The following is a 23,320-nucleotide window of genomic DNA, read 5'->3' as shown; positions in this document are numbered from 1 at the left end:
CGATTGCATTTTTAGTTTGGTGGCAGAGGATCCATGATTTTTGGTTTACCCTGGTATTCTATTTGATAGCTCTGAGGAGTCAGAGTCAGATACCAAAAGTCATAGGTCCCAGTCATAGGTGTATATTAAATAAAGTTGATATTCTTCACAAATTGCATCATGTCATTATCTTTTTTTTCTTTGGATATAATAAAAAGCTATTAAATTGTCAATGAATATTTTAAAATCTGTTTTCAATTGCCAACTTCTAAGCATAATTTTGTCAATTCAACGTTACATGTAGTGGAGAAAATAAATATAAAGGCCTAGTTCATTTAAAACATGAAAACAAAGTTGATTTGAATAATTCAGGTAAAATCAGATAATGCTATTTTTGATGATGATTTTTTAATACTATTTTTACATTCAAGACTGAATGGTTCAATCAGATTTTCACCCACAAGACATACTTGTCATCCATGTGTGTAACAAATCCAAAAGTTTCTACAGTTCAGGTGTATATGTATGTGAACATGTAATTCTGTGAATGACACATGTACATGTAGGTTCAAGTTTTGTCAATGAGCTTCTCCATAAAAACACAGGAAAACAATGTAAGGCTTAACCACAAATCTATTGTCTGTTTCATGGGATATATACATGTACGTGAATACGGTGTATATATGTTTCTACATGTACATGTGCAATGTAACTTGGAACTGCAATAATTTCAATATTTCCACTGTCCATGGAAATAAAGACAATAGTTTGTTCTTTCTTTCCTATTAAACAGACTACAAAATGTAGGCCTACGTGTATTGCATGTTTATGTGTAGGTATTGTACTTTGCCTGTCTCTCTCACATCCTTCCTAGATATCCGATCTGATGCGTGATGGGGGGGTGTACATGTAGTTTGTTAGGACAGCCGTTTGTTTAATACCCCTTTCATAAACCCAATTACTATGAATTAGGCGGCTAATAGCAGCATAATTTGGTCGTAAAATTGGAGGAGGACAAGAGTTATCCGCATTACTCTGATGCTGCTTTTATCCGCATAATAGCGGCATCGGGATAAGATTTTTAGTTTATGAACGCATTTCCAAATAATGCGGATAATTGCCATGGTGCGGTCACAAGGTCACCCTTTTCCAACACAACCGCATCGGTGTGTCCAGTTGTCATGGCGATTATCCGCCCTTTTCAGGATGGGCGCTCGTAAAAATAATGCGGCTTATTTTCGGAGTTTATGAACACAATTTTTATTGAATTATCCGCATAATTACTCTTAGGCGGCTAATTGGAGGATAGGTTTATGAAAAGGATATAAGTGTCTACATATAAAGGGGAAGTTCATGCTTGTGTGAAGCTGTAGAAGTTTAAAAATGTTGAGTATTGCGGAACATCAAAATGGATTATAGAGTAGGGGTCCTACATGTACAAGTAATTCTGCCTGTGATTTGATTGAAATAAGATAAGCCCATATTAAAAATGGTGCATTTATGTATATTAAATTATCAGATTTGCTTTGATACTGCTTTGGAATGGCCAGCCTGTATTGCCTTTTAATACACATTGGGCAATAGAACACTGCATCAAGAGGTGATTTCAGACCGCCTCAAAGTTCGTCAGTTCCAGGTATTCTCTGATCGGGAAATTTACCCCGATCAGAAAATACCAGGTATTTTCGCAATGTGAAAGCAATTTACGTGAACTTTTAGCCCAGTGTGTCGTTAAGCGTAATTGGGCGCGGGGGCTGTGGGTGGCTGCTGGGCTATTGATTTTGAATCTCGCGCCTTGCCTGCTTATCAGACCATACTGCGCATGCTTGTAACTTCAGGAACTTATCCCGAAGGGTATGTTTCGGGGCGGTGTGAATGCAGGAATAGTTAATGGGTATTTTTTAGCCTCAAAAAGTTCTCGTAATTTAACGGGGATTCTTGTGTTGGAGGCGTTTGAAACCACCTAATGCAGCATCGAAGTAATTACAAGTAGTGGCATTTGTAGACTTATCCCATCATGAAGGATTGAGACAATACACCCACTTTGTCTTGATCTGTGTGACCTTTATTATGACAAGGTCATAGTGATGGAGGAGCTTACTTATCTTGTCTAGACATGGATCCTTTGGGCTTTATTCAATATACACTTTTCTATCCTACTTGAGAGAAACATACATGTACATTTAGCTTTCAAAGACTTTTTTTCAAACCACATTTTTTTTTCTTCTGTAAAAATTATTATCATAACACAAGCATGCAATCCCTGGAAACGGTGTGTTCTAAGGGCGTTTCTGAAGACCAGCAGAATTTGAGATACATACATGTATCTACTTCTGGTTGGAGCTCACGTTGCATTCAAAGTTTCATTTGGCAACCTGTACAGTGTTTTGGCTTCTAAGAGAGAATCAGATATGATGAAAAAAAATTGCCTGAATGCTGACCACTGACCAGCAATGACCATCTATGTTTGTGGTAACAGCCCCCCCCACACAAAAAAGCAATGAATTAATGTACAATAAGTTCATTGAATTTACTATCTGTGCTTATTTAAACATTGGCTAGAATGTAACTACATCAACATACATGTATTACAATGTGTAAAAAGCCATATCCAACAATTGCCTTTGTATTAGTGTGTTCGTGACCCTATTCTAATTACATTCCTCTTTAGATACATGTAGATCACGCTATGGATTCGTTGACCCAGTTTAGATAGGTAGTTGAAGCACGATCAATCTTGTTGCTATGGGGACATTCTCAGCATTAGGCAGTGGGGTCAAAGGTTTCATGCCCAATTTGAAGCCAAGTTAGACTTTTGTCTTGCCTTTGAATTCATACAGATTTCTTACACACCACTCTGGGTAGATGGCCCTTCCTGGATCAGTGGCGTTCATACATGTAGTTTGTTCTGAACTGGTTAAAGAGGCAAAATGATTGTAAAAAGCACTTGGAAAGTGTGGTTTAGTGAACTGCTTTAGAATATCACATACTGAAAGATCAATTCCAAGATTGATGGGGGGAGGGGGCTTTAATAAAAGTCCTTAGTAATTAGAAAGTATTCATCAACAGGACTGCATGAATATACATAGGTTACAAATACATCATTTCACTTCGAAGGACAACATGTTCTGAGTGGTATATGGAGGAAGCCCTTGATCACCTTCATATGTATAACAAAAATAGTACATGTGCTGTATTATATCATTTTAAAAATAATTTCTTACAAGAAAATTTAATCGAAAGACCAATAGCCAATAAAGAATTTTAGAATCAATGGCATGAATGTATTTTGTTTGTGTGGAGAAACATATTCACTTTTTTTTCTGTCAGACTTATCAAGGTTACTTCTGATTTTTCACATGTACGTGGACACTTGTTTCCGTAACCCCCCCCCCCCTGAAAAGGCTCTTGATCCAGTTACGTAAAATAATTTTTGCTGTTTTGCCTCTTTATTTTCCAGATTACAGGGTAGGTGGACCCGAGTCAGGTATAAGCATTGCTGGTGTAGCAGCACTAGTGGCAGGACCTATCTGTCTGATCTGCATATCAGTGACAATCTACCTACTCCTTAGACAGAGCCCAGGATGTAGAGATGATGGTCATGGTCAGATGCTTGATATTGGATCTAAGGATAAACTTATCACATCTCCACAGCTCAGTGATCTGGTAGTGGATCCAACCACATCTGGATCAGGATCAGGTAAAATAAAAATATCTTCTGTAAGGAAATAAACCATGGAATGAATAACGTATGGCAGATTTTATTTCATTTCATTTTTTTGTGGGGATTGGTGCATTTATGGATAAAAAATGGTTATTTTATTGTCTCAGTCAAGTAGGTTTATGTTAAAAAGGTCCATTTAATTCAGGTCTTCCAATTGATATAAGAACAGTAAAATAAAGAAATTGAAGTAACTAACTTCTAATGATGAAATGAATGTAGAAAGGGTTCAGATACATAAGGGAAGTCAAGGAATGAGGCATGATACAGACAAATCTGCTATTTCATGCCTGCAATCTGCTATTTTGTTCCAGAGTATTTCAGGATTTTGTGAGCTTTGAAAGGAAGATGTATAGTGAAGTAATTAAAGTTGGCTCGAGCCTCGAGATATGTGTAAATCATTGAAAACGGCACATCAGTATCAGAATTGTTTTGTCAGTCCCCTCTGAAAGCAAAGTTCTGTATAGCATGAGTTAGTATAGCATGAGTTAATCAGCCTGTCTGCTCTTTTTCAATACATTACTAAAGATGGATAAAAGGCAGCAGGTGGTTGATACCTAAGCCTTTCTTTATACCTAAGCCTTCCTTTATACCCTAAATCTTGTTTTCAACTCATTATCAATATCTTTACTGATAACTTTGTTTTGAGAAAAAGAGTTAAAGAATTTAAAGAGAATTTTTATTGGGGTGACCATATAAACTCTTGATTATTGCATCCAAGATTAAATAAATATAGCTGACACAGGCAATACGATGAAACTCACTTTGTAGTTGCAATCTGTATACCTATGGGTTGCATATCCTCTGGTAATACTATACCATTGCTTTTATGGACATACATGTAGTAGTGTTTCTGTTTAATTTCTATGAGTACATGTAGGCCCAAAATATGGTAGTGTGCTTTTCATTTCTAGAGGTTATTTCTGTTACTTACATGTATGCCCTCTAACTATTTGAAGAAGGATACAGTTGTAGGTAACCTAAAGAACTCTGAAAGCAGACAGGTCACTATGCCCATCTATATTAACTCAAGTAATACCATTTCTGATTCAGCACATCTTATTGAGAACAATCTGTAACAAAGATTGTTGACTAGTTCAATTTCCACGTCAAGGTCAAAGAAGGTTATTTTATATGTTCTTCTTTCTGGTTTTATGTACTAGGTTTACCACTTTTAGTCCAGCGTACCATCGCTCGTCAGATTGTCATTCAGGACTGCATTGGGAAAGGGCGGTATGGTGAGGTGTACAAGGGTAAATGGCGAGGCGAGTCTGTAGCTGTGAAGATATTTAGCTCTCGTGAGGAACGTTCTTGGTTCCGTGAAGCTGAGATCTACCAGACTGTGATGCTTCGACATGAGAACATCCTTGGTTTTATTGCTGCAGATAATAAAGGTAATCAATGCTTTGGATATAGGATACGATAGGGATATATCTGAGGAAGAAATATTGAGTATATATGCATTTCAGTACATAGTGATTTGAATGTGGTTTTTGTGCTAATTGACACTGTGTAAGTTTACAGTATATTGTTATTAACCTCATGAGGAGTGTAAACCTTACAAACAAAATGTTACCACCTCCTACGAATTAAAATAATAAAAGGGAACAAGACTGAAATTCAATCTAGATTGAGACCTGGTATTCTTGTTTGTCCTTCAGTAAGGCTCCCATAGTCCTGGAAAAATTTGTGGTCATGGAAAGTCAGGGAATAGTAAGGGAATTCGTGAAAAGTCATTGAATTGCATTTACCTCTTGGCTATGGCAGCTTTCCATTTGGTCGTGTCTTGCAACTCTCATACTCTGTGATCTTACTTTGCTATTGTAATTGGTATCCATAATTTCCATTTTTGCCAGTTTTGTGACATCCAAAATTCTACATAACTCCCGGGACATCACAGGAAGTCATGGAAAGCAGCAATTTAGTCATGGAAAAGTCATGGAATTCTGTTTTTCAATTTCTGTGGGAACTATGCTACAATGAATTTGTCTTGCCCTTTTCCTCCCTTTTACAACTACTTTTTTTTTTGAGCTGGTGTCTAAGGCCCTGCAGTCCCACCCTACGGGAAAAAAGTATGAGGTGTAGGGTAGTGAATGCTAGAGCAAGATTTGGGTTTATGATTTCCACATTCTAGGGGTTGAAGTTCAGACATTTATTCTTTTAAAACTAAAGCATTTTATTTCTTATTTTCTGTTTACTGCTTAAAGACAATGGATATTTAAAAAAAGAAAACAGCCACAAACCCTGAATTATCATTTTTGTCTCTCAAGTTTTGTTTTGGCCGGTGTAATCAGGATGTAAATTGTATTGTTTTTAGATTTCTATTACTATTCATTAGGGCTATTGTGTTTAACACCATTTAAACAACAGCTGAAAGGATAATGATGATGACAGGGAATGCATACTCATTAATATCCTGCAGTAATTGGCACATATTTACTAGAGTATAATCCACCATCATGTGGTGAAAATTGTATGTATTCAACAGGGTCAAAATTTTCCAAGCAATGACAGATTCCTTATATAGCCCATGATACTCATTGTATTCCTTTTATAGCCCATGATACTCATAAAATTCATTTTTTACATAGTTTTTTCCCCATTTTGCCTGTAAACTAATGAGATCGTCCTTTTGCTTTAAACCTCATCTTCATGGCTGTGTCATTCTTGTCCCATTTCATTTGGATGCCTTGCTCTAGGTCATCTGTTTTCTTCTCCACAAGCCTCCCATTGCTTTCTTTGCAGTAGGGTATTAAAAAGGAATAAATTTGTTGCAAGTAATTGATTCTATGAAGTACACAAATTTATAATGCACTTGATTACTCTTCTTGTATTTTACAACATGAATGTGGAATATTCTCTATTTTATTAGACAATGGAACATGGACCCAGCTTATCCTTGTCAGTGACTACCATGAAAATGGATCCCTCTTTGACTACCTGAATGCCCATTCAATTGATGTACCTGGAATGTTGAGAATGGCACTCTCTATTTCTACTGGACTAGCTCATCTGCACATGGAGATTATGGGCATGCAAGGTATGGTGTCTTTGAATGAAAAAAACCCCCAACAAATTGTTTAAACAGAGGTCTAATACTGCTTTAAGGAGGAACAGTTTTAGTCAGAGGGTTGTAGACCTATGGAATAATCTTCCTTCATCTGTTGTGTCGGCACCATCTATTGACTCTTTCAAACATAGACTGGACAAACATTGGTCTTGCCGTCATCAAATTCTCCCCTAAATGATGAAAAAAAGAAAAATATCCGTCCACCCTCCATGCAACATGCATGCATGTAATTCACAAGACATTTAAATAGTGTTGTTATCTAGAAAAAAAATCCCGGTCCGAAACTGTCCCGGCAACTTCAAAATTTCCTTATCGGGATCCCGGCTCGTCCCGAATCCCGAAACATATCTCCACGCACAAATGCAATCCAAAAGTGTATACCTACATGTACATTGCGCACTGGCGGTGCACCAGACAGTCAAAGCATAGAACTATTAACTGTTAGCTCCATGGTCAAAGTGTGCATGCCACCACCGCAAATTGTAAACATTCACTCAAAACGTGGGGAAAATAATGATGAGACAGTCAAAGCATGCCACCACCGCAAACTGTAAACATTAATGACCACTGACATGACCCGAATTATGTTTGAGTCGACCCAGCTGCTGATCTGACAGTCCAATAACACACGTGTCGGTACGGTGCCACTGATCTGTGGTCGGTGCGCACGTGGTTGAGAGTTATAAGCAAATTGCGTAATGTCTTGTCAGTGCGCCTGTGGCCCTAGCTAACCCGGAATATGGATTAACTTTCAGTTTCACTCTCTCTCTCCCTCTCTCGTATTCTGAACAGTATGATATCACCAAGGAGATATCTCCTTGATATCACTACTACTGAGAAAAGTGAATACTATCTTATCAGAGAAGCTTATTTGGAAATTTACACAAGATTAGTCCCGGCGGCCAGCACTTCGCATCAAAACAACAAACTCATTTTTTCTTTAATCATGAATTACTTTCGATCGAGAAAACATTATTTGAATAGATACTCAGACTATTCACAGTAAAAAAAATATTTTGAACAACTATTTAAATATTAAGAAACATTGTTTAAGCCAGTCAATATACAACTATTTTTAAACTATTAAACCAATAAAAAAAAATTTAAACTTTAAACAGTTTGTTTTTAAATATTTTTTGCAATTTCCAAGGATATCATTTAAAACTGTTAATATCATTGATAATTTGTTTGATGCATTTAACAACATATTTTTACAACATATAGGGTATGATATGACTTTCAAAACAATGTTGTTTCAAAGTTTAAACAACGCCACTTTAAACATCGCCAATTCTAACAGCGTTTTGGTACAATTTTATAATTTAAGTCGAAATATATCTAGTAGAAATGATTTGACCATAGAGCTATTAACAGCTCCATGATTTGACCGACTGGTTTGCAATTGTAAACATCAAGTCAACAGATGACAGATGGTCCCCAGTCGTGAACGACCAAGCACTTCCCGTAACCCCCCCCCCCCACCCTTCTCTCTCTCTAGCTCTCTCTCCCGGCTCTAACCAGCTGAAACATGATACGCATTCGTCTAGTTGTTATTTGCAAACCCTTTCGCAAGAAAATACCCCAACAAATACAATCATCACAAAATTAATGGCGACTTTTTTTAAATGACTAAATTTGCAAATACTCATAGATCATCATCGTCAATTGTTAGTAAATTATTTCATGATAAATTCACTAGTCCATACATATCATAGCAGATTCAACTCGAAAGTATGGGGTAAATGAATGACTCAGTAAAACGAACTGAGGCGAAAGAGGTCTGCACATGAGACTATACAGTAGACGATTGTTGTCTGTGTATATCTCTCGGGGCCGTGTGCAAAGCTAGATTGCGTGCATGCTCATGCGATCGACAAGTACAGATAGCTATGTAATTGCGTAATATTTCGAGGTGCATGTGCACACAGCCAGTTGAACTAAATTGTTCTCTCGTATTTCGTAAGTACAATTACTAATTAGGGAAATATTACAACATGAATTTGGCCATTATTGATTTTATTTTCCTGCCGGGATACGGTCTAAGTTGATTGATCCCGGAACCGTCTCGGAACCGTCTCGGAGCCTCAGATCGCCGGGAATTCATCCCGATCCCGGACCGACTGACAACACTACATTTAAATAGTCATGTTGGAACAAGTACAATCAGAAGGAACGACCGGAAGTCTCGACAGGCTTGCCTTCTTCCATACACTGATGATGATGATGAAATTATATGATACATATCTTTCTTTAGAACCACAAGATAATTTAGGCCATTCCAGCTTCTGTAGATTGTCTATGGGGACCTGATTGCTATATACTTGTCCCATTGAATGATGGTGCTGAAGAGAGACCTATGCAAGATTTTTTTTGTACAAGGAATTTATCCTTGAAATTTCTTGCGACAGGGGATCTCTCAGGATTTGCTCAGTTATCAGGATAGCATTTTTTTTAATACTTAAGGTAAAATGTAGGATGCAAAACCCAAGTATATCAAGGTGAAAGTGATGAGGAATGTCTTCATGTATTACCATCTTGATATGTGAGATATATTGAATCAATTTTTGGATCTGTCGTGTTGTGAAAATTTTTATTATTTCATATATCATTACATATTTTAGCTTTTGAAACCATGTATGAAATATTAGTTTATGAGCCCTTTGTAATTAAAGAGTTTTTATACAATGGACAAGGATAGTCCAACCTGTAGAGTACTGGCAATCATGCATCTGATTAAACATGTACGGGGAAAGGGCAATTAGTAATAAAAAAAATCTTGATATACAGATGGCAAACATGTATAAAATTCTTTGAACAATGTTGTCATACCACAAGTCATCAGTTAATACAGATGAATGCATCAGCCAGACTAAAATGATTTTCTTGTTTGTATCTCCAGGTAAACCAGCCATTGCCCACCGAGACATCAAGTCCAAGAACATCCTGGTTAAACGCAATGGTCAGTGTGCTATTGCTGATTTGGGACTTGCTGTCAGACATGACTCTGTTACAGATACAGTGGATATCTTCCCCAACAATCGCATAGGTAAATTGAAGCTTGTGAACAATTTTGATAATAGATGATAGAGAGATGATAAAAGTGTTAGTTGATGAGCTAGCAAGGCTCTTGGCAAGTATTACTGGAATAGCTTTGGTAAGAATTAGAGGTAAATTGCCACTTAGTCCTCACCCACTTTGTCTACTTTACAATTGGTCTCATTCCATATGGTCTATTCCTTCGTCTATAACCGGTTCATCTAACCGTTAGGTCTAATTACTGTTAAGCACATTTTAACATTTCGTCCAATTTTATTCAAGCTATATTAATTTTGTTAAATATCAATGTGGTCCAACACAATTTAGTCTAGACATTATTAGATGAACTGTGTATGGACCTAATTTTATTTTGACAATGTGCAAAATAATAAGTAGACAAAGTGGAAATTAGGTCATCCGAGAATCATCTGAGAGTTAGACCATCTGCCAGTAGACCAAGTGGGCTGATTTATGATGGTAGACAGTTTTGGAATTTGACCATGTGCCAGTAGACCAAGTTGGTTCAGCTATGATGGTGTTAGATGATCAGAGAATTAGACCATTTGCTAGTAGACTAAGTTGGTGTAGCCATGATGGTGTCAGACAGTCTGAGAATTAGACCATCTGCTAATAGACCAAGTGGGTTTATCTATGACTAGCAGCAATTAATTACCCTTGGCAGCACAGGGGGTAGGAGTCATTTTTCTTCATCATGCTGGGTGTGTGTGTTTGTGTGTGGGGGGGGGGGAGGGGTGACATTCTTGAATGTAGAGGTAGACTGCCTATTCACACTGAAAACCAAGCAGTTTATGGATGAAATATATTTATATAACTGATTCATAGCAGAATTCTCTTTCAATAGAGATAGGATGTTCAATTAAGTTAAACATCTTGGGTTTAATTGGAGGAAGAACTTCAATAATCATTACAGAGTGAAATCCAAATCTAACTATAAAATGGAAGAATGTAATAGAACATGGTGTATTCAGGAAGCAGTCAAGGGGCAATTATTGTGATATTTAGAAATTTGCTATGATGATGATGATGACAGTGATGAACTGATGATGATGAAAATGATGGTGATGATGATCATCATCATAATGATCATGAAGATGGTGGTGATGATGATGTTGATGGTGATGATGATAGTGGTGGTGATTTTGACATTGATATCTTTCTGTGTCTTGATATCATTTCAGGTACAAAGCGTTACATGGCTCCAGAGGTGTTAGATGATACCATTAACATGAATCACTTTGATTCCTTCAAGCGGGCTGATGTATATTCCTTTGGATTAGTACTATGGGAGACGGGAAGAAGATGCTCAGTATTTGGTAAGATTCCTGCTTTCCATTTACTAGCAAAATTAATGTGTCACGTATACTTGATAGTGAAAATAGTGATTGTTTTCGAGATTCAGAAATTCTCTCGGGGGGTATTGATCCTACCAAATATCTTTCTTTTTGATAAGGAGTATTAATATTTTGGATAGAGAAAAAGAGCATTATTCACTCTTGTGTTTGTGTGTAATCAGTCTACAGTAATATGTGTGTATGCATTCACATATAGCTATTAGGGCAATCCCATAAAATGATCAACATTTTCGTATGACCAACCTCCCCCTGCCTAGCAGAGCGAGACTATAGGCGCCGCTTTTCCGACTACGGCGGCAGGCGGTGGCGTCAACATCAAGTCTTAGCCTAATGTTAAATTTTTGAATTGACATAACTTAGAAAATATATAGACCTAGTTCATGAAACGTACACATAAGGGTAATAAAGTAAGTATTACTGAACATCCTGCCAGGGTTTCAGGTCACATGACCTACGTGAAAGGTCATTTAGGGTAAATGAACTTTGGTCATGTGAGGGGTATTTGTTGAATTTCCATCGTAACTTTCAATTTTTATGGTGCTAGTTCATAAAAATTGGACATGAGAGTAATCAATTATCACTGAACATCCATCATTGAATATCCTGTGCGAGTTACAGGTCACATGACCAAGGTCAAAGGTCATTTAGGGTCAATGAACTTTGGCCATGTTGGGGGTATTTGTTGAATTACCATCGTAACTGAAAGTTTATGGATCTTGTTCATAAAAGTAAACATAAGAGTAATCAAGTATCACTGAAAATCCTGTGCAAGTTTCTTACTAGACTTCATTAACAAAAAAATAATAAGTAGGAGGAAAAGCTATAAGTGAAGAAGGTGGGGATTAGAGTGGATAAGTTATAATGAAATGCCATATTTGTTTTCATGTATATAGGTATCCATGAAGAGTTTTGTCTACCATACCACCCATGGGTACCAATGGATCCTCCTATTGAAGAAATGAGGAGGATAGTGTGTGTTGAGAAGAGGAGACCACCCATTCCTAACAGATGGAACAGTCATAAGGTAAAATACTAGACAGCTATTTAATTATCGGGAATGTTAAAAAGATTGCCATTCTTCAAAAAATCACCAGACAATGACTACTAGTCTATTTTTTCAGTTTTCTAGGTGAGAATATATCATTATAGTGGCTGCATTAAAAAATAACGTTCTCAGCATTTAAGAAAAGAATGCTGATGTTTTTTTTAACCCATGATATTTCATTCCATGATGCAACTAGTAAAATGACTAATATGTGCATAGTTAATCCCAAACATTATCCTAATCCTGATACTAATCAATCTTTCTGAACCAAATACTGTGTCACAACCCTAACCCTTACCATATGTCTTCAGAGATAATTTTTGTCTAGATTAATAATTGCAGTAGGTAATGTTGGGTCTCTGATAATTCCCTCATTTAGGTATGCTCTCCACAGCACTGGCTTCTTAATTATATACCTCCCTTCCCAAATGTATATATCGTTAGAATGCTATTAATCAAATGAAAACTTGTGCAGCCCTTTCATATATCTTTTTCTCATATAGATTCATTATTTATATTCACATTTGTTTTCATTCCTTACAGTCATGAGAATTTGGGCTGTTGGCATCATTTGAAAATTATGATATCTGCATTATATATACATACATGTATATATATATATGATAAGATAGTTATAGTATTGGCATATCCATAACAGAAAGAAATTAGTCTATTTCCTTTTATTTTAATTCAATTCTTGCTCCTATGATCTCATTCTTTTCTTTCATATTAACTATTTCCTGTCTATCACTCTCTACACAGTTAAGAATGCACTGAGTTGTGATGTCTTTATGCCATTTTATACGTACCTTCTTGAATATTTCTTTTGCTTCATTTTCAAACATCTGTGTTGATTTCTATTTAACATGTTTTCAGGCTTTCTCACTTTATTTAAAACTAATTGAACTGGGATCACTTTATTGATTTTCATTCTACCCTTGTTGCTTATGCAGATCATGGAATCTTATGCTAAGGTGATTAAGGAGTGTTGGTATCAGAACGGAGCTGCCCGTCTCACTGCACTTCGTATCAAGAAGACCTTGGCTGGTTTGATGGGACCCTCAGAACCCGAGGTCTTACTCCCACCGGCAAACATGCAGAATACATGTGACCCCTCGCAGAGCGGGGACGACCTCAAGGGGAGACTGCCCCCCTCTGCCATCATCCCTACCTCGCATCCTCCGGTTGGTCCTAACCCATACCCCATCCTCAGCTAGTGGGGGGTTTTACCAACAGCTCTTTTGGTGAAGGATGTCTACAACTTTGTTCTGAGATAAGAGTTCTTCTGTCAGTATTGTTGATGGATGGAGAGATTCTCTGGAACACAGACAATGGAAGGTGGACTGTATGCTTTGTCATGTGAGATTTGTGCAAGTCACCATAAAGAGAACATGGGGAAGGATAATGTGATATCACTGTGTCATTATTAAAATGCATCTAACAGACAAGTACAGCGAATATTGTGCATTTTAGAGACCACTGTTTTGAGAGAACAGCTCCTGACTTCCCGTTACTAATCACAGAAACATTGCGTGATTAAGACAACATTACATGTTTCTTTAGTATCCTACCATGTTAGGTATACAGGACTACCTGATTCAACAATCCCCTTTAAAACAGGCTCTCTCGATTATAAAATGGAATGATTATTTCTGAAGTTAGTTGGTGCTTTGGACAGCCTAATGATGGAAGTTTGACCCTACTGGTCTTGGTCATCAAAACTTCGGATCACCTCTTACTTGGTCAACAGAAGTTTTTGTCTGCAAGAAGTGGATAAGTGAAGCTACAATCCTAGTGCATCTTGTGTGGCCGTTGAATCACGGCTGCTTGAGACTGCATCTCGGAGGAGCATATCTGAGAATAACCAGCATTTAAATCAGAAGAAATCGCTTGAATGAGAATGTTTAAAATGACCAGAATTATTATAGAGTGTTGAGTTCGTTTTCATCTATCTAACACAAACAGAGAGTGGCTGGCTGGTAATTATCAGATTACCAGTAATAGATTTCTGCTCCTCCTACTTGAGACATCGATTGTGTTTTTTAAATCAACCAAATGAGCTGGGGTGCAGAGAGCAGACTGTTGAATATAGAACCCAAGTTTAAATGAGGACCAGAGAAAGAACAAATTTGAGTCATGTGAAAGAAATCCATTAGAGGATAACGATAACAGATAGTTTGTACTTGACATTTACAGTACACATGCACTGTGAGACAAGTACAACAAATCCTTAACATTAAAAGATATCAATCTAGCCTTTATTTTATTAAAGTAAATCTTTAAGATAGATTATGATACAGGGTTAGAAAAGTCTTTGAGAAAGATGGTTCCTTGTTGGTAGGACAATGGTTTGTAAGATGAAGTCACCAAACTGGCTACGAGGAGATGAGGCAGCACCTTTGCCTCAATGGGTCAGAAGAAGAGCTCTTCATCATAAAACTCATCTATTCAGGAACCCGATTAGCATGATACCTCAAATTGCAGACAAATAGGTCTTTAGGATGATATCTTCTGTTACCTTAGCTTTTCTTGTTTATGTAAATCAAATCAAGCAGTGCAAGGTAATTTCTCTATTATAGTGGATGGGTTAGTCCGTGAGAATCAACCTTTGATTGGTACAAATAGTAAATGTAAACAATTTGAAAGCTCAAGTGTCATGTAAGAAATAGTTTAGCTTGAAGATCCTTCCAAACTTTTTCTTTGTAGTCAAAGTAGCGCCAACAGAATGGCAAGATTATCTCAGGTTTTCAAAATTTAGGAACGTAGCTCAACTATTACTCGGCGCTGTATTCATATCAACATTACTCGTCAATGCATAGTGCAATTAGGAATATCAACCTAGAAATTCAACAACAATTTTGTTGAAATTGAGCATATTTGTCTAGAAATGCATCATGAAGTAAATCTGCTTGAAGAGATGGATTTCGGAAGCTAGTTTGTCATCTTATTTTTTGGTCCAGCTTGTATGTAAGCTGTGCCTTGAATTCAGAAATAATCAAAAACATTATCAGAAAAATTTGAATTTTTCTCTTGTTACAGATATAAATTGGATGGACAGAGAATGTGTTATTCAACAGAATCCCAAATTGAAAACTGTCATCTGTAACTTTTTGCAGGGTAGATTACAGTCACAGTTCATCATTCTCTTGTATATGAATCTTTTAAAGAGAGACTGAGAGAGTGTGTGTGAGAGAGAAAATTGATATATTTGTGAACAGCAACAGATATATAATGAATTATTGGATTGTCAAAGTGATCTCAGTCCAATAGCCTTGTTTTCATGTTGGTGTTTTCAGATATATCAAATGATGGCAGGTGTTGATAATATAGACCTTGATATCTAAGCTGAGTTTGTACAGATCTAGGACAGTGAATGGATCAGCATGATCAGCTTGTATAATGGGAGATTTAAACGGTGTGTAGGAAATATAGAAACAAAACATAAATGTACTGTTTCATTCTATACATAGAGTCTGTATATAACTGTGAAGTGAATGACTTGTTCATCATGAAAATATTCATTTTGCCATTCTCAATGTAACATGCTGTACATACCGCTGCTTGTAAATACATGTATAGTGTGTTGTAGCAAACCCATGCCCTATCCAGTCCATATAGTGTAATGTATCTCATGTATGAATCAATATTCAAAATGGCTATTTAGAATAACTGTATGTATATAGCAATGTTGCACATTATGTTGTTCATGGCTGAAAAAAAAATGATTTGGGGAATATTGTGACTGAAGTACACAGAATGCAGGAATGATTGTTCAAACTCGTATATGAAATAAGAGCACCCATATTTGTTTTGTGTATACATTTGCAAGTACATAATTAGATATAAGTGAATGTTTGTTGTTTATGATACCTTTTCTTTCTCACTTAAATGCTGACATTCTTGTAAGGAAAGAAGATGATAAATTGCTAAACAGTAGGGGTTATGCACCAAACAGTATTGCATTGTTCACTCGAGTGATAAGAACTTTAAACAGGAACACATACAAGTCAGCTATGGGTAGCTTTCATCAAAAACACTGAGAGTCAAACAGGATGGTATGCAATGATTGGAGAATAGGGACTCATTGCATAAAGAGTTTCAACTACATAACTTTGCAAGAATGGTAACTACCGTTGATACCTTGATTATGATTAGCTGCTGAGCCCTGTTACTATGGTAGTTGCTGTAATAGCAAGATTACAACAGTTAAAATCCTTTTATCTCTGATGGGTATGCAAGAAGACAGCAATGCTTTTTTAAACTAAAATTACTGTAGGTTTTTTAAGAAAAATATTTTCCCCACAAACCCGTATCATGTACAGGTTTTTCTTGGACAAAAATTGAAAATACTGTTTGGAACTGAATCTTGACTGAACTTATGGAAATGTTTGGGGTTCAAAAATGTTTTTTTTTCATAATGCTTAATGAAAAACTCACTTGTATGAAACAACTGTCCAGTTCTCCTAGCAACTCTAAATCATGTTAATGTAGAATTACTATATATTGATGTAGTTGATAGAATTGCTCATCAAATCATGACTAAATTGTTTATTGCAATAGCGAGTATCCATTGTGATGATTTAATCATGCTGGAGATGACTAAACTTGCTAGTACTGCAATGTTTGTGTGATCGAAAAAATTAATGAGGAGAACAATTCATCTACCCTTGTTCCTGCTTATCTTCTATATCTGTCTTTCATCCTCTTAATTTTTTTCTGGTTTCTTTTTCAATTTCTCAAACCCTCTTCTTTCTATCGATTTTTTCAGTGTAGTCATTCTAATCTTGCACCCAGAAACAGATATGATAGTAATCTGCTTTTAATATATCGAAACGACGTCTCTAAGCGCTTTACAGATAATGAATGATTATAAAATACAACATTTTAAATGTCATTTCTTTGAGAGTATTCATACAATTTTTCATCAACAGTAATCTTCCCCCAATATCTATCTTTGTCTTTGCTAAAATGCATTGTGCATTTTGACTCCGAGAGGTCACATTCACAGTTCCAATTTTTTTTTGCTTCTACAGGGCAGTATGAAATCAGTGTAAACAGAGTTATAGTGCTTCTAGCAGATTTCTTTTCAAAACTCATTTTTCAGGTGCATTTGTAATTGAATTCTCAGTAATCACAAAGACAAAAATTGTATGAAAACATTGTTTTGAGTTACAAGCCTTTCAAAACATTGTACCTGGTCTGGAACTTGGTTTGAATGACGCTTACGTCTTTATATATTACTCTCTTCTCTCCCACCTCATATCTCTTTCTTTTTCTCCCTCTGTCTATCCTCTAGCATTCTATCTTCTTTTTCTTTCAGTTTATCTATCATATTTTACAGTCATGTAATAACCTGCCCTACAATGTTAAATCTGTATGTTGTTCACCTTGCAAAGAAAACATTGATGCTCTATTCATACAATGGTAGTAGATATGTTCTGATTTCTGTATCATGTTCAGTTTTTGTGATTTTGTGAATTCATCATGTGTTAGGATTTTAAGATATGTGTATGTGATTCTTGTATCTGCTCACAACAGCAATTTTTAATGCTGTTCAAAGTTCACCTGCAGAAGGGCATAATAGTACTCAAAACATTAATTTACAGCTGTTTATCGCTGGATGCTGTATTTTCAAAGTCTAGGTGGTGTAATGAAGTATATGATATGTCATGGTTCATGAAAAATTTCAATTTTCTTTATTCTTTAAATACAGCCTTATCTCAAATTAAGCACTGCCAATTGGCCATCAATTTCAGTCAGTAAACTACAGGTACATATGTTTTGGCCCAAACTAAAGACCATTTTATGGTTACTAAAAAGTGAAAAAGCACTCTTTACTAAATTGTGATGTTATATTTATCATTTAGTTTTTTATATGCCCTTGTGTAGGAGAACATATTGATCCAGTATTAATGACAATGCTCTTGTGAGTGAAGACTTCTAAAACTTCATGTGAATATTATATGTGAAGTATTTACCGACTATAGAAGGTAAATGCTATCTGATTTTATTTCTGTCCTCTTCCTTGTGATAATGATGCTGCATGTGAACCTTGTTCAATGAGAAGGTGAATTTAAAGACAGAAGTGAGACAAATTTATCTCTCTATATTTTACAAAATGTTATTTTTTATACATTTTTCTGATGTGGACTGGGCGATTCTCCTTACAAAAACATTAACGGCTGCATTGATTAAGTGTATTAGGTTGGTTTTTCTCTTAGAGTTTAATCAACCATTATAAACGTGTGTGTCCAAATTTAGTTTTAATCAATGATGATATATAAGCACTGTGCTGCTACATTGAATGTCTACCACTAGAAAGAACCAATGGAAAACTATAAGATACTTCATGACTATTCTAAATCTCTTGTAAAATTTAGACAATGTGAGAGCTACAGCCTTTATTTGATAAAATTCTGTATATTTTGTGTTATGTTTTTAATGCTTATACTTTTAGAGAGATTTTGTGATGAATGATGTGTTGTTTAAATCATATTTGGATTATTGATGATTTTGAATTGACTTTTAATGATTAATGATTTGTGTGTATGTAGCCTATTCCATCTGTCTCTGGTTTTCATCTCACTGGCAAAAAGAGGATGTAAATATACCCCTAAAAGAAGAGAATCACTCACTTCATCACTTAACACAGTAGGAGACAACCAGTTATTCTTGTTTGGATTGATAAGAATTATGCCAAACATCATAATAAGTAATATGAAAGATTCAGTGGACCTGCTGCCTCCGTACATGTAGGTGCATATGTTGATAAGTCTATTGATATTTTTATTCAAATAATAGCAGAATTGAGTTTCTGTAAAAGGGGAAGCCATATTAATTGATGATTCCCTAATATATTCTCATGTTTTTTAATAATGGTATTTTAATAGTGGTATTTACTATAAATGATCCCTAGATCTCAGTGTCAAAAGTCTGTAAAATGTGAAAACCCTGAAGACCAGAAAGTATTTTATGTTAACCAGAGAGCAGCTGTATTATTGTTAATGATGAGAGGGCTAAATTGTAATGAAAATGAACTACGCAGCTGTTATACCAGAGCTATGCATTGGCAGTAGAGCTCTTAAGAAACAATAAATTGCTTGTTTTGCCTTTGTTTCAATGAGAGAGATATTACAGAAAATTTTAGCGAAACAACAGATTTATTAATATAGATTTCTTCATGTGTAGTGTATTTTTTAATTTCAGGATATTTAATAATGAAATGCTGTACAAAGGATAAGGGAGTATTTTTAATGTTGAGAATGACCTTATTTGGTTACCATTTCTTTATGTGAATAACCCAAGTGGCCAATTTGTTTTCTTTTTTTTTAATTGAAGTGACAAAAATTTATATTACTGTTCACTGTTGTTTTTTTTCTGTTCCTAATGCTCAGGCATAGGTTTAATTTCATCCTGAAGTTAATTTGTAATTATGTGCATGTCTGTTTGTGTGTGAGGTTGAGAGTGTGTTTAGGGATGAAATACAAAGGCTGTTATTTGAATTGCTGTCTGTATTCAATGACGAGGTAGGTCATCTTTGTTTAGCTTCTTGATGAATGATCTTTATTTTCTTATGATTTTTTCATGGTTTGAGAGATGCTCTCTTTATCATATACTATTCCACATAACTGTTCGACAATTTATGTAATATGATATTGTTTTCACTTTGTTTAACAATAATAAAGCAGAATAATTATTACCTGGTACTATAAAAACAAAACAAAACCCAAAAGATTTTACTTTGTACAAGGAATCAATGACAGCAACTCCCATTTTTGTGATAATGATGATATTCGGATCAATGTAGCACTAGTACAAAGTGCTATTATAGAAAGTTAGTTGCAATTTGTAAGTGTATTAGAGACTCAAGAATCTCCTGGGAGTCCTGGATATCACGTTTTCACCAAGAGAGGCATCACACACACCTCTATATGGGAACAGTCGTGAATACATTTTATGATATTGAGAGGCTATAACTTGTTACTTATACTTTGTATATATGTCTGATAGCTGCATATCAGATATTCTTTTCGCATTTACTGTCCATTGATTTCATTGTTGTATAGGTGTTTATGTATTTCACTTAATATGTAAGCACACGTGCACATGATAACTGCTGTATTTTGATCCATGCATCACCCTCTCATAATACTTGTATGTTATTAGGTAGAGAGGATGTGAATAAGGAAGATTATATGTGCCATAAATATAGGTTGTGTACATGTACTAGAAATATATATATATATAATGATACCAAATCAAATTGCATAGTTGTTAGTATGTTTATGTGGATCTCTGGTATTGAAAAGGGACACCTGTATGGCCTTTTAACGTGGGGCAGGAGTACAGGAATTAGAATTTGTGAGTTGCGAAGAATAACGTGTATTCATGTATCAAATGTACAAAGAATGATTGACTTTCATTTTAGATAGCCTTTTCCGTTTACGTGTATGACTCTAATATCTTAGCACTGTGGACACTTCTCAGAATATAAACTGGCTGTAGAATGTTTGAGTGGTAGCATACATTATTGAAACAATGTCAATTGGTATACTGCATTTGTTGTTATCCTGTATATACATTCTGTGAATTGGTACCTTTCATTACCTCTCTATATGTAAAAAAAAAAGAAAAGAAATGACAAAGCTTTTAATTTTTTTTTAATAAAGCATCAATAAAATTGAGAGCAGGATCATGAGAGTTTGGACTTATTTTGCTCCTACAGAAGAGTGAAGATTTTATTAGACAAAATGTGATCACTAGAACGCAATTGACAATTCTCTGTCATGGTGTGCAAGCTCACCTTCCATTGTATTTTGTGCCACATTCTTTTTAAAATAAATTTTACCATCAGTAATGAACTGTAGGATAATATTGAAAGATTTTTGAATTCTTAATTATAGATTCTGTTTTTAAATGTTTTATTAGATTCTCTAAAGTTTAGGTGATCAAACAGAAATGTGTTAGCATGATTCATCATAAAGCATTTCATTTTTGAACGATTAATCACCATATAAGAATTTATAAATTTTTAATTATGAAAAGTATTCTTATTGGCTGAAGTGAGTTTTCTTTTAACGAATAAATCCAATTGATAATTAATTAAATTCTTCAGAAATATGTTCAGACTCTCACTATCATGTTCCTCTCATTTTTTTTTCAAATTCAAATTTTTTTTCAGGATGGACTTCATATTTTAGGCGGATGGTGTAAATCAAGCAAGGGAAAAAGTGTGAAAATATTTGATACAGTGGGTTTTCATCATTAAATAATGCAATCTAAATTCTAATGGGCATTTTAGTTCATAATGTTAAACATTTTCAGCTTGATTTGTAAGTATTTATAGGTGTTCATGTTGTTTACTTTTATTTAGGTCCCAGAAGCTGTTTTAATTTTTTTTTATTTGTTGTTGGAGTATAAAGTACACATTAAGCTTTTTATTAAAATGTAGTTTCATTTTATCATGATTTTTGCAAAACTTATAAAAAAGCATTAGAGCGTAAGTGTAAGCTCATGCTTTGGTTACCATTGTCACTGTTGTCATTAAATGTGTCATTGTTGTTTGTGTGTTTGGCACATTGTGTAAACACTATGTATTTTTGTATCCTGTTTATCGCTGTGTGTTGCAATGGTATCGTCCAATAAATGATTCACTCATGTTATGGACTATTTCTGTTTTGTATTATTTTATTTGAGTATCGTATTGCGATTGAACATTACTTTACAGTGTCAAAGACTCAAGAGATTGCATACAAACACACACACATCCACCCCACGCGCCACACATAAATATTATTTTTCATCATGTAATTTAGATCCGTCTCCGTGACCATCTACGGTAAATTGCCAATTCATCTACAGCCAACTCGTCCACTCACCACATGGTCTACTTTTATTTAGTCTAATGCCATTCTGTCAATCAACATTTCTTCTAAACATTATTTGGTCCATTAACCATTTGGTCCAATAATCACTTTGTCTAATCACCATTTTGTGTCATAGCCAGCTGGTCTAATATCCATTTCATTTTCATTCATATTGCACAATTAAGACTTAGTCCAATTAGACCATCTGGTGTATGGACTAAATGGCTATTGGACCAACTGGTTATTAGACGGAATGGCCTTGGACTAAGTGAAAGTAGACCATGTGGTGAGAAGACGAACTGATGGTAGACAAACTGATATTAGACGAGTTGGACGAATTAGCATTAGATGAATTGGAAATAAACACCATCTACCGGGGTCAGGTCAGATACTGCCCCTTTTTCGTCTAATTGGTAGAATGAATAGGAGTAGGAAAGGTGTGGACTGTGCTTTTGTACAATACCTCTAAAAAAATAAACAAAATAATAAAAAATGATTTATGGCGATCATGTTTTTTCTGCTCTTGCCCCTAAACTCTGGAACAATCTCCCCATCTCCATTCGTAATGCATCCACTGTTGAATCTTTCAAAACACTCCTCAAATCTCACCTCATTAAGCAGTCCTCTTAATTCCATATCCTGTTCTCTCTCACTGTATTTTGCTACTTTTTTCTCTTTCCAATGAGCGTAGAAACTGTTGTATTAAGCACTATGTTAATTATTATCATTAAAAAAAATGAATTAAAAATGATTTCACTATTTGTTAGTCTTACCCCCTCCCCTTTTTGCTGCTCCTAATGACTACTTACTGTTGATCCCTTAAAACTTGCCCCTTGCATAGAATGTCTACTGCCATTCTAGCATCAATGGCAGTAGCCAATCAAAATCAATGATAAGAGTAAGCCTAAAACAGCAGGTTTCATCACTGGCGGCGGAAGCCAAAAAAATTAGGGGGGGTCTACCAAAAAATTTTTGATGGACACATGTAAAAAAAATTTGACAAGAAAAAAAAAAAGGTCATTAACCTAAATTTTAAGGGGGGGGGGACAAGACACATTTTAAGGAGAGTTCACCAGTATTTAGGGAGGGACGCAGAAAACAAAATTGACAAGCAAAAAAAAAAAAAAAAGGTTATCAACTAAAAAATTTTGGGGGACTGTCCCCCCACCTAATTTTTTTTGGGAGATCTGTCCCCGCTTCCTCCGCCTATGGGTTTCATCCCCCACCCAC

General features: G+C 35.4%; 1 protein-coding gene across 2 annotated transcripts in view; it reads left to right on the top strand.

Annotated features, from left to right (window-relative positions):
- The window catches only part of LOC121428697 (TGF-beta receptor type-1-like), a 43,465-nt gene extending 21,575 nt beyond the window's left edge, over positions 1-21,890 (top strand). For both annotated transcript variants that reach the window (XM_041625517.1, XM_041625510.1), the window contains 7 exons: positions 3,440-3,679; positions 4,864-5,094; positions 6,573-6,740; positions 9,670-9,816; positions 11,006-11,140; positions 12,073-12,203; positions 13,178-21,890. In XM_041625517.1, coding sequence (XP_041481451.1) covers positions 3,440-3,679; positions 4,864-5,094; positions 6,573-6,740; positions 9,670-9,816; positions 11,006-11,140; positions 12,073-12,203; positions 13,178-13,441 — 1,316 coding nt within the window. In that variant the 3' untranslated portion in view covers positions 13,442-21,890. The remainder of the gene's footprint in view (positions 1-3,439; positions 3,680-4,863; positions 5,095-6,572; positions 6,741-9,669; positions 9,817-11,005; positions 11,141-12,072; positions 12,204-13,177) is intronic.
- Positions 21,891-23,320: the final 1,430 nt, after the last annotated feature.

The sequence above is a fragment of the Lytechinus variegatus genome, chromosome 1, assembly GCF_018143015.1.
Source record: "Lytechinus variegatus isolate NC3 chromosome 1, Lvar_3.0, whole genome shotgun sequence".
Taxonomy (NCBI): domain Eukaryota; kingdom Metazoa; phylum Echinodermata; class Echinoidea; order Temnopleuroida; family Toxopneustidae; genus Lytechinus; species Lytechinus variegatus.
This window is presented reverse-complemented; position numbering and strand designations above follow the sequence as displayed.